Source organism: Ceratotherium simum, chromosome 37 (assembly GCF_057802395.1).
Source record: "Ceratotherium simum simum isolate JZ-2026a chromosome 37, ASM5780239v1, whole genome shotgun sequence".
In the NCBI taxonomy this organism is placed as follows: domain Eukaryota; kingdom Metazoa; phylum Chordata; class Mammalia; order Perissodactyla; family Rhinocerotidae; genus Ceratotherium; species Ceratotherium simum.
This window is the reverse complement of record NC_141936.1, coordinates 10669587-10682001: the sequence shown is the minus strand read 5'-3', so window position 1 is coordinate 10682001 and position 12415 is coordinate 10669587. Positions and strand designations below refer to the sequence as shown.

Here is a 12415-nt window from a genome sequence, read left to right as displayed (position 1 = left end):
ATTAGTAGATGTACAATTGACATCCATTGGGCACTTAACACATGGCTGCTTGAGATATAGGTGAAATGCTGATTTCAACTGTTTGTTTTACTAATGTGGGGTTATGAAAAATAAAATAGAAGGTGAGCCTAAGATTAGCCATCTAATTCTTGGTATCTTAAAGACTAGGGATTATATATTTTTCTTTATACGTTAGGCTTTGGGGAAGTTACATTTAAATGGAAATTTTCGAAAGCACTTATATATGCAATGCAACTGCATGTCTGTGACTGTGATTATATTTTTCTATTTTCTCAGGGAAAATGAGAGGCAAATATGCAGTCCACTTAACTGGTAGTCACAGAGCCCCACAGACAAGAATCCGGCCAAGAGGTAAAGAAGAGAAGGGGAACAGATTTTCGATAACTAAACAGTTCATTTCCTGTGCTTTACTTTGTGATTTTAGTAATAAACCCACTTCCCTCATTGCCTTTTGTAGCTTTACTATTGAGAAATGTATATGATTTGGTCCATTTTCAAAATGTGTCAGGAAGAGAAAGAAGGTAATCCCACAAACAAATAACTTGGCGACAGATCTAAACCAGACTCCATGGGTCCGGGGGCCACTACAGTGCTGCTGTCTCCACTGAACTAATAACTTTCAAGTTGGAAATAATCTATTGCCATATAAAGGGTATACATAACCCACACATTATTTAGGTGACCTTTCTCTTGCTATACAGTCACAGGTTGCAAACCACAGGTGACCCGGAGTGGTGGTCAGAAGTCTATGTCTTTACCTTCTTTTGACTATGTGAGCTTAGGAATGTCACTTGACCACTTTTACCTCAGTTTCCTCAACTGTAAAGCAAGAGAGTGAATTAGGCCAACCATTTGTCTCAGTCCATCCCAGTTCTAATATAGTCTACCTATTTCAAAACTGGTCTCTGGACCACGCACAGTTCCCCTTCTCCCATCGTGGCTCTGAAATGTCTGCTGGAAGGGCAGCATCAGCTACACATCCTCCTTGAGTTAGTTCATTTGATGACCTGTACCTCTACTTCTGTGGAATCCAGTCTCCAGCTGCCCTCCCCCCATGCCATTTGTAGATTACTCTAGAGCTTCCTGAGCTCCTCTTTCAGCTATGGAGAAAGCTGATGTGAGGGAGAGATGATGCAAAGCAGAGAACACAAATGGAAGGCGGACACCACCTCCATTAGGTTTACCCCATCATTATCTTCTCTCTGCTCGCTCAGTCAGAGCTCAAATAGGGAGATACAAGTACGGTCTCTCACTTTGTCTCCAGCTACCTTACTACAGTGAAACAGTATAGCTAGAGAGCTCCCTTCAGAACATGACAGAAGCTGTATGTTTCATTGTCATGTAAGAATCAGTGAGGCTGACTAGATTGGGAGTTAAGATAGTTTTATTGAAGCCTGATGTCTCTGCTAAAGCATTCTGTTCTTGTGAGATTTGAAGGGTGAGATAGAGGTAGACATTCTGTAGTTATGTATCAAAAATACCACTGGAAGAAAGACTTTGAAATTCTAGAGATTTGTGGAATAGTTTCCTAAGTGCCCCTATGTCTTTATAGGAGCGACCTCAATGGGGGTGGAGGGGTGCATGTGCAATTGCAAAATGACACATAATGAAGAAATCTTCCCTTTCAGGGTCAAGAAAGTACAGAGGTAAAAGTGTGGATTTTCGCTCTCAAATACTCCCTGTGACCTGTGGTCAGCTGAAGGGGACATTATATAAGAAGAAATTGAAACGAGGTGGGTTTCAAGGTCTACTTTAATTTGCAACTTCTATCTGAAGGAATCCCAAGAAGTGATGGAATTACCATGTGAATTACACATTGTTCAAGGAATTGGGGCCACAGTTTGGCTTGAGAGAAGGTGGATGTGATCCCTAAGATGATATTTTCACACGTTAAGAAATCATACACATTAAGTGCTCACTCCCACATGAAAGTGTCCACAGGGATGCCCAAACAACCAAAGAGAAGTGAATCAGAAATAAAAGGGAAGAGGCCCTCAGACTCCACTTCATATCCTCTTTCCCTTCTGGATCATCATCACCAGGCCAGGGTAGTAGTGATGTAGTGAGAAGATCACAGAATTTAGAATCAGAAAACCTGAGTCCCAGCCTCAGCTATGCCAAGAGTGATGAATTCAGCTGAATAGAGAATGGGACCTTTCTGAGCCTGAAATTTCTCATCTAAAAAAGGGATAATAATTAAAGATCTACCTCCTGGTGTAGCTGTGAGGAATTAATTTACATAATTGATGTAAAATATTTTAACAGCTTAACTGAGATGTAATTCACGTATCGTACAATTCACCACTTACAGTGTACAATTCAATGTTGAATTTTGTTCATATATTCACAGGATTGTACAGCCATCACTACAATCTAATTTTAGAACACTTTTGTTCATCCCCCACTAAAGGAAACTCCATGACTATTAGCAGTCAATGCCCATGCCCACCTCACACCACTGCCCAGACCTAAGCAACCATTACTTTATTTTCTGATTTATAAATTGGCCTATTCTAGGTACTTCATATAAATGGAATCATATAATATGTGGCCTTTTATGAATGGCTCTTTCACATCACTTAGCATGATTTTTTCAAGGTTCATCCACATAATAGCATGTATTAGTACTTCATTCTTTTTTATTGCCAAATAACATAATATTTCATGGTATAGATATACCATATTTTGTTTATCCATTCATCAATTTGGGTTTTTTCCACTCTTTAGCTATTACAAATAATGCTGGTTTTTTTTTTTAATTTTTTTTCCATTTGTTTTTCCCCCAAAGCCCCAGTAGATAGTTGTATGTCATAGCTGCACATCCTTCTGGTTGCTGTATGTGGGACACGGTCTCAGCATGGCCGGAGAAGCAGTGCGTCCGTGCGCGCCTGGGATCCGAACCCAGGCCGCCAGTAGCGGAGCGCGCACACTTAACCGCTAAGCCACGGGGCTGGCCCCAAATAATGCTGTTTTGAAATTTGCGTACAAGTTTTTGTGTGAACATATGTTTTTGATTCTTTTGGATGTATACTCAGCAGTGAAATTGCTGGTTCATATGGTAATTCTACGTTTAACTTACTGAGAAAACACCAAAATGGTTTCCACAGTGGCTGGCCTGTTCTCTATCTCCAGAAAATTGAAATCCTCTCATCCTCCAGAGTCGCTTGCTTTTTTCCTTCATAGATGATTTTGAAATAATTCTAAAAGTTTGATTTTGATGATGATTATCACTTTTTTGTTGCACAAAGTTTCAAGAAATGTTATCACAAAGCAGGAAATCTCCTTTAATGGGACTTACAGCCTGGGTTTGGGGATTCTGAAGTCTGAAAGGAGAGGCCAGACTCTCCTGCTATTGTTCTTGAGCCCAAATGGGTGTCTCCAGATCCAGTGTGGTAGAAGGCCACTGTCTGAGTTCTGAGGACAGAGAGGGCTCAGTATCAACTTACCCTGGTCTTACAGGAGCCTTGGTGAAGAGTATACAGCGTGAAGATGGAAAGTGGCTCACTCCCAGGGAATTTGAAGTCAATGGAGGCTTTGCAAGATCAAAGAACTGGAAGCTGAGTGTGCGCTGTGGTGGGAGGCCCCTACGATGGCTGATGGAGGTATTCCGGTGACAGGGGGCAGGAGATGTGACTTACCTTGTTGCATCCTAAAAATAAGATCACTATTTGCTCACCAAATATTTGTTGAGTTATAGCTGAAGCCCTGATGCACCGGACTTTATCCTCTCACCAGGGGAGAGGTGCCCCACATTCATAACTTCAGTACAATGCAGCATGTCAGTGTCGTAAAAGGGGCTCTGTCAGGGTAGATGCAGGAGCTTGGAGGAGGGAAAGGTCATTCTGACTAAGGTGACTGCAGACAACTTTATGCAGTGAAAGAAGACAGTGTACAGTCACACAAGAGGGAAAAAGACTCTCCAGAGAAAGAATGACGTGAAAACCAGGACCATGACTAAAGTAGATCTGTGGGCTGAGGTAGATGGATTGTGTGTGACAAGGCACAATCCATCAATTGGGGTTGTTTGTGGAGGGATTTAATGCCAGGCTAAGAAGTGGAAACTCATAACATAGGCAATGCAGAACCAGAGAAGTCTTCTGAGGTGAGAAATGACATATTTAAAACAGTATCTTAGACAGCCATGGAGCCTTGAAATGACTTCAGTGTCTTTCAGCCCAACAAAACTATACTCAACCTACAATGCTCTACTCAAATGTCACCCCTCTCCGAATATTTTTGAGAGGAGCTTAAAAATGCCAGATTCAGAAAACAGAAACACAGGCTAACCATATACTTAAATCTTTTTATCTTTCAGAAAGGATTTCTACACAATCCTGCAAGAACTTATGGCAGGAGACAAAGGGTGATTATTATATAACTTTTTACAAGTTCTCATCACATTACTGATTTTGGTACAGCATGTTATTTTATGGTTTCTCAATTGGGTAATTATAATTAAGCTTCCTCCTCCGCCCCACCCCAGCCCCTTTTTTTGGAGAGAGCATGTGCCTTCAGAGTTGCTATTCTGAAGAACAGGTTGCATATAAAGCAAGGTCTTCTTTGAATGGTAATCCATTTGAGATGGAGATGATAAGGACTCATCAAAATAGACCTCATGGAGGTACTTTAGCTAGAGATGCAGACACTGTATAGGTGTCAAAGTTGTAAAAGCAAACATGACTGTGGAATACATAAAAACATTTCACAATAACATGATAGGGTCTTCTTTAGCTCAAACCCAGGTTTTTATCATCAATGTTACTATTTTCTAACTTTAATGAATAAGATGGAGCAAAAGTTTATTTACAGTCATTTAGATGACCCCACTCTAGTAGATAGTCTATCTTGGAACATATATGAAACTATATATCATTTCATAAGATGGGCAACAGAAAACACATTTCTTTTCTGATCCTTTACATCCCCTTCCACCTTCCAATAAAATATACACACAAACACGCAGAATTCTTTATCAGGGGGAAATTGTTTGTCCTTCATGAGGATGATGCTGTTGGGGAGGAAGCTCTTGGGAGATCAATATACCATATAGAAGGGGATGATCTGGAAAATTCTTTACTTTGTTCTACCAGAGGGGCCGTGCAGACCTCCTTTCTATCTGAGAAAGTGATTTCTCCCTCTATGGAAGAAGGCTATGGAGACAACAAACAAATACATAAAGTGCAATGTAGATTGAGGACAAGGTGATGGTTTTTCCAAGGTCGGGTATGAATGAGAGCTTGAGCAAGAAGGAGAGGGAAGAAAAGCCATTCTGACACACTTCAGGTAGAAATGGCCACCTGAGACATTCACAGACTGCTAGAATAGATCACCCATAGCTGGCCAATGGGACTTCATCTTCCACTAGGAATTTGAGGTCCAGACCTTTACATTATCTGATGTTTTGGCTGATTTGAACTCTCATTCCTTGGGACATTTCATCCACTGGATTTCCTAAAGGGAAACTATTATTTGACCTATTTAGTATGTTAAAGACCAGCATCTGTACCCATTCCCCAGGTGTCAAGAGTTACTCAGTCTAGATTACCCAAGTGAGCTGGCAACTACCTATCAACAGGATCTGCCCATGCATGGGGGCAACACTTTCAGCAATAAGCTGCTGTTGCCTCTATATTTGTATCTCCCCATGAGCAAGAATGGAAGGTCCCCAAATTGGCAGATCCCAGAATCCATTACTACTCTGGGGGTCCTCTGTGTCTCTCAGAACCTCTCTTGTTGATGGAGCCCCTTGGTTTCTGGAAACTTCAGTGTTACTCTTGGCACCACATCACACCTTCCTGGCTCCTAAGGGCCAGGGCTCCTAAAGGGCCACTAAAACTTTTGGTGACAGCTGCTATGTTGTAAAATAATCCCATATACTCCTCCAGAACAATCATTTATTGTATGCTAATATTTTTGCTTAAGAAATAGCAAGTAATCTCTTTTCCTAAGCAAAATAATGCTCATTTATCATTCATTCAACATACAGTCATGCGTTGCTTAACAATGAAGATACGTTCTGAGAAATGTGTTGTTAGGCAATTTCGTCATTGTGCAAACATCATAGAGTGTACTTACACAAACCTAGATAGTATAGCCTACAACACATCTAGCTATATTGTACTAATCCTGTGGGATCAACATCATACATGTGGTCTGTCATTGACCAAAATGTTGTTATGCGGCCCATGACTGTATAATTATTGAACACATACTAAATGCCCAATGGCCATTAAAGAAGATTGAAACAATATCCTAGACCTCAAGCATTTCTTCAACTTCACTGTCTAACATGGAAGAATAACTAATGGGGAGGGGTGGAGGATTCTAGGCCACACAGAGAGGCGGGCAGTGACACGGCCACTTCTCAGGCCATTGTCCAGTAGATCACTCTGTCCTGGGCTAGAGATAAAAGCTGAGGTTGCCTGATCCCAGAAGGGAAGGAGGCCAAGTTATTCTACTGAATGTGTAAAAGTGACATAAGTCCAGTGGGTGGTAGTCAGTTACCTCTGAAAAGTCAGCTAGCTGACATATTGGGATTTGGGTGAAGGGGAGAGAAGGGTGACCTTCTGGAAGAAGAGCTGCAGACTGGGGACCTTGGATGCATTTTATCTTCACGACTATGCCCTAGAAGAGCTGCAGAAGGCAATGGAGCTCTTCTCTGGGACGCTTGCAAGGATTCCAGGACTCTGGGCTGTGTGGTTTCTGGGGGCTCTTGGCAATGAGTCTTCAGCCTGATACTCTCATTGCAGCTCCTCCAGTGGGATGGCACTTTCTAACATAGAGAAAAATACCTGAAGGCCCTGAACATAGGAGAAACAGAGGAGTTTCTCCAATTCTACCTGTGTAAACCATGAAGGGCCAGACTCCCTTCATTGCCTCACAAAGGCCCACCTTGGGTCTGAGACTCAGGGATTATAACTACATTGGGCCAAACAGTGGTACTTTGGCACTTTTAATTCTCCTAGTAGATATATATGTCCGTAAAAACAGGTATGAAATAATGGGTAGACGTGGCTTGAATCCCTCAAAAGATGTCTCTTTAAATAAGTGATGGGTGCAAACTTCTCATTCAATAATGTCACTCAATCATTCTCTCTTTTTGGCAGAGAATACTGAAGTCTCACAACAATGCCTTAGTTGACCCTTATGTAAGTACTAGCTCCCACCCGTAACCTCAGAATAATCCAGACCTTTTCTCTCAGTACATTGTCTGTGTCGTTGCCGCTTTTCCCTGAAGCATGCTCACACTCAGTGGGAGCATGTTGCTTTGTGTGATGAGCAGTGAACAGCAGATGCATCACCTACGCCAGGTAGATGGTTCTGGGGTAGGGTATTTCAGCATGAAAGCATCCTTTCCATTTGTTCAGTGGAAACCTTCTCATTTCCTCATTTCACCTTGAAAGTGAGTATGGGAGACAGAGCTCTAGACCACTGGGGTCTCTAGAGATGGTGCTTGAAGTGGTAATGGACAGGGCTGGCCTGCAGATTAGAGGTAAGGAGCAAATTTGAGAGGATTGCAGCATTTTAAAGAAGGCAAGGGAAGGAAAATCCCAAACATTCATCCCAAGGTGCAGGCAGAGCTAAGATAGGTTGAAGCATCAGCCAGAAGGAATAAGCCAGGCCAAGCTGGAGAGTTCAAGGTGCAGACCTTGTTGTGAGTCCTGCAGAGAAATGTACGCAGGGCAAGCGGGTCCTTTATGGAACTCCTGGAGCCCATCCTGAGGGAGCCACCAGGGTGCTGAGCTGATTAGAACTGAAATCATCACCATTTATCAAATCACGGACATTTTTACTCAAACTGGTATCATCTGTCTACCTGCTTTAAGGTCTGCCAAAATTATGGATGGCTCGCTCTCTAAGTTAAATCATACTTTGATTTCTTTCATTGCAACAAGATGGACATTTTAAGCAGAGTCACCTTTGCACAACTCAGGGGGCAACAATCACATAGGATATTATGCAGTAATATTGATACATAACATCCAACAGAGGAGGGATAGTCAAATAATTTTACATATACTTTACATCCAAAGCAATACCCAACAAGATTTAGATCTTACCCACACTGATTTTGACCCTTGGACAACTAAGGGAGTCTTCAGTCATCTAAACAGCACTGGAGTTCAATGTTTATGTGGCTTGTTTGGGAGGGACGTAGACACACAGGGTCAGGTCTCACAGCCCATGGCCGAGAGTCCATGGGGAGGAGAGGGAAGCTGTTCCAGCAAGAGTGCCCTTACCCCTGTTAATAATCTTTCCTGGGACAGATATTACAAGCCAATTCAACATTGACTGATAATATCTCCATGCCTTAATAACGAGCCTTTGCTGAGGCTAAATCTCAACTTAGGCTACCCACTGAAATCATGTGAAGACCTTTGAAAAGTAGCATTGTCTGGATCCCACCGTAGAGGAAATTCTGACTTAATTAGTCTGAGCTATGACTTGGACATTAGGATTGTTTAAAAGTCCCCAAGATGATTCTAATACACAAAATTACCCAAGCTATGAATTAATGAAGAATACCAATGCCTTTGCCCCACCCAGACCAATCGATTCAGATCTCTGGCATTGGGACCAGGACATTAGTATTTTATACATTTTGCCCAGACAATTCTAACGTGCAACTGGCTTAGAAAATAAAGAGCCATAGAGATAAATCTGTTAAAAAGAATACGGATGTGAGATTCTTAAACACTGATTATACTTGTTATTTCCTTGTTCTTCTGAGGAGAGGGTTATCACATTCTGGGGAAGTATAATGGTAATCTGCGAGCGGCTGCACTCATGAGAAGAAAAATGGCTGTGTGCCTCCATGCTAGAGCAGTCTAAGTCCCCAGTTGAGAATGTCCTTGAGGATCCTCCAGAACATTGAATGGGAGCACTTGGCAAAGATGTTACTTGGGGCTATCATTTCCTTTTACAAGGCCATTTTGAAAAACAAAATAAATGGCCAGAACCCCAGTTCACCCAACACAAGCATTTTCACCCAAAGCCCAGAACAAGACTCAACATAATTGTTAATTAGTGTCATTTCATCTTTTATTACTTTCCACACTAAGAAATTTATTCCATCTTATTAAATTCTCCATATATCAAGCTTCCACACGTCGATTTAGTCATTGCGGTGCAGGCAAATGGATTTAACACTTTATTTCAGGAACGTTCTTTATCTGCAAGGGTAATAAAATTATTCAGATTCCTATAAAATCATCCTCTGGTTTTGTTGTTAGTCTTTCTGTGTTAGAATCTCTGATTTTGTAGGGAAAATTTTTCTGATCTGACACACAGGTGCCTCCTGTTGAACTTCACTGCAGACCACGATTTCTTCTTCTGAATTCTTTACTCCATGCTACTCCTTCATAGCTCAGGAGGAAGCATATGTGTCCATGCAGTTCACACAAAGGCAATAGGTTCTAGATTCCCAGAGTGCTGGCCTTCTGGGGTCTCATGGGAGATCAGACATTGTTTTATCTTCTAGCCAGGAAACTCAGATGTATGTGAGATGTGCCGGGATGGAGGATGGCTGTTCTGCTGCGATACTTGTTCAAGATCCTTTCATAAGGACTGTCACATCCCACCTGTGGAAACTGAGCGGTTCGTGAGATGCAGCCCCTTCCCTCCTTTGTAGGGACACTTCTTCCTGCCTTGCACACTCACCCTGCAGTGTTCCTACTTGTGTCTAGATGGGGAAAGAGCAGGGCCATAGATACGGGTCCAGCGGTGTGATCCAGAGAGCTGTTTAAAGGTGCTGGCAGCAGGAGGGTCATGTCCTTTGCTCTCCTCAGGGATGCGAGGCTGGTGGCTGCATCCTTTGCCTATGTACCGCTACTGCGCTTTCCTAGAAAGTTTCCAGCAGGGACTCTTGTTCACAGGGGTGGAAATGCCAGTTGTTTGTGTTCTGTACGTATTCTGAAAAGGCAGGAAACCTGGCCAGGTTCCCTCATTTTGCCACATTCTCAATTGGCTGGTGGAGGCCTGAAGCCCCCAGGAGTTAAGGCCCAGTTTCTGAAACTCCGGCCTGGCAGGCAGGGGTCCTTGGGCTCCCAGCAGTTGAGACGAGGAAAGGAGAGCCCACCATTCACCCTGACACCACCCTCCACCCATTGACCTCCTGCCACAATGTCCATGGGAGTAGGATCATTGGTTCAGACCGCACTTGGGGGGCTTGTAGACTCTGGCAGGTGTGCCCTTTGTCCTCCAGCTGTGTCCATTGGCCATTTCTGAAAGGAGGACAGTGGCAGCTGTAGGAACAGTGGCTGTTTCCAGGGGCCTTGCCCTTGCTCACTTATGCCCAACCTCTCAGGAGCCCGTGGAGTTGCTCCTTCTGCAGGGTGAAGGAGTCTTCAGGAAGCCAGCAGTGTCATGGAGAATCTGAGGTCCTGGCAAGGCAGATGGGGCCTGAGGAGCAGTTGGTGAGTAAGATTCAAACCCTAAACCTTCTCCTTTCCGCACACACGTGAGAAGTCAAACAGACAAAAGGCGAGGGGAAGGGCGCCCACAGGGAGCCTGCTCTTTGGAGCCATGCCTCAACCACACTGAAATCACACCAGAACTTGTTTGCAGAAAAAATAACTCAGCCATCTGCAAGAACCACAGACGTTGAGGAAACTTCTAGAAGACTGGTGTGGTCATGCCTGTCAGTCTGAGTGTGCATATGGGCTCATTCTTTCCAAGCTGCTTTTCATTCACAGCCTCCTTCTTTTGCAGAAATGTGAGTTCCTCCTCCTGAAGGTCTATTGCCATTCAGAGAGCTCCTTTTTTGCGAAGATTCCATATTATTATTATGTAAGTAACAACACAAACCGTGATTAGAGGCTGCCATGATGATACCTGACCTTGAAGTGGGCTCCTGTGGGATTTGTGATCTGAGTGTGATCTGAATTCCCATGGGAATGAAGATATGAGCTGCCGTTATCTTTATCTCAATGTAATTCTGCTGGAATTTATGGGAATCAATAGAAGGCAGACATTGAATTATTTCAGTAATTCTCCCACTGATTTTCTTTTTTTCACCAGATTAAAGAGGCTTCTCAAAAACTAAAACCCATGTGGTTGGACAAAATCAAGAAGAGGCTAAGTAAGCAGGGTTACCCCCAAGTCGAAGGGTTTGTGCAGGACATGCGCCTCATCTTTCAGAACCACAGGGCGTCTTACAAGGTAAATGGCTCTCCCTGCCTCCATTTCTTTTTCTCTCCATTGAGTCGCTCTGTCCTTACTTTCAGGTGTTGGGAAATTTTACAGTTTCCGTAATCCTATGACAAATCTGCACAAGCAGTCGTTCTGGAAGTGAGTGACTTCTTCCATTCAGGGCTTAAGCTCACCATGGCAGAGTTACTGAGTCAGAACTTGTCCCTGCAACCAGAACCCCAGGCCCCTGAAAACTCATTCCCCTCTGCAAAGGCAACAGGTGCCCACAGAGAACAGTCAACTCCTCCCTGCTCCAAACCTGAGAAGAGAATTGCATGTAAAAGTTGTATTATGCTTCTTATCTCTCCCCTAATACATTCACTTAAACTTCTCAGAAATCTTAAACTCCAGATTCTTTGCATGCGAATGGAAAAGGAAGACCACTGATTGTACTTAGAAATTTCTGTACTATTTGAATGATTACAAAGAACATAGTTTACTGTCCTAACCCTCACTAAAATAAATAGCCCAACCATTAAGTTAGAGTCCCCAAGTGTGGTAATATTTCCCATTCTGTCCAATAATAAGAAATAATCATGCACTTAGGAAAGAGAAGTTACTCTCAACTGCATGAGTTTTTAATCTTAACCTGGTTAATGTAGCTTAGGGTGTTTAAGACAAGAGTCTTGATCATTCTCAATTGCAAGGTGTCTAACACTGATAATGAGGTTCATTATTTCTGTCTCTATTTTTTTTTCAGTACAATGACTTTGGCCTAATGGGACTTAGACTGGAGGCTGAATTTGAGAAGAATTTCAAGGAAGTGTTTGCTATTCAGGCAACAAATGAGAACAGCTCACCAGTGTAGTGGATGCTGGTGGTACCTTGGGAACCCCCCTTGGAGCAGGCTTCTCATCCTCCAGCTGCTGTGAGGGTTGGCTGCTGATGCCACCCCTCCCCAGAGTATTGCCTTCTGCCAAATGGAGCCAGCTTCATCTGCACATTACTCCTCCTCGACCTGGAGCCTGCCCCAGCCCCAAGGTGGAACCATCTGTGTGGTGTGTGATTCAGGCTCCTGTGCTCCCCATGGGATCAGGCTGGAGCTAGTCTCCAGCTGTGACAACATCCTTGCTTAGCTTTTCCCATCACAGTATCTTGCTTCCTTCACTTCTCCTGAGAGAACTCTCACAATAAATCACTTACTTAAGAGCCTTTATCTCAGACTCTGCTCTAGGGAACACAGCTTAAGATAATAGACCTAGCA

At 43.1% G+C, this 12415-nt stretch overlaps 1 protein-coding gene across 1 annotated transcript in view; it reads left to right on the top strand.

The window, feature by feature from the left end:
• SP140 (SP140 nuclear body protein) overlaps positions 1 to 12116 on the top strand; it is a 69058-nt gene extending 56942 nt beyond the window's left edge. The window contains exons 17-26 of the mRNA XM_087424719.1: positions 298 to 372; positions 1650 to 1754; positions 3481 to 3623; positions 4337 to 4384; positions 7128 to 7169; positions 9503 to 9618; positions 10328 to 10436; positions 10732 to 10809; positions 11041 to 11181; positions 11912 to 12116. Coding sequence (XP_087280845.1) covers positions 298 to 372; positions 1650 to 1754; positions 3481 to 3623; positions 4337 to 4384; positions 7128 to 7169; positions 9503 to 9618; positions 10328 to 10436; positions 10732 to 10809; positions 11041 to 11181; positions 11912 to 12019 — 965 coding nt within the window. The 3' untranslated portion in view covers positions 12020 to 12116. The remainder of the gene's footprint in view (positions 1 to 297; positions 373 to 1649; positions 1755 to 3480; positions 3624 to 4336; positions 4385 to 7127; positions 7170 to 9502; positions 9619 to 10327; positions 10437 to 10731; positions 10810 to 11040; positions 11182 to 11911) is intronic.
• The last annotated feature ends 299 nt before the right edge of the window (positions 12117 to 12415 follow it).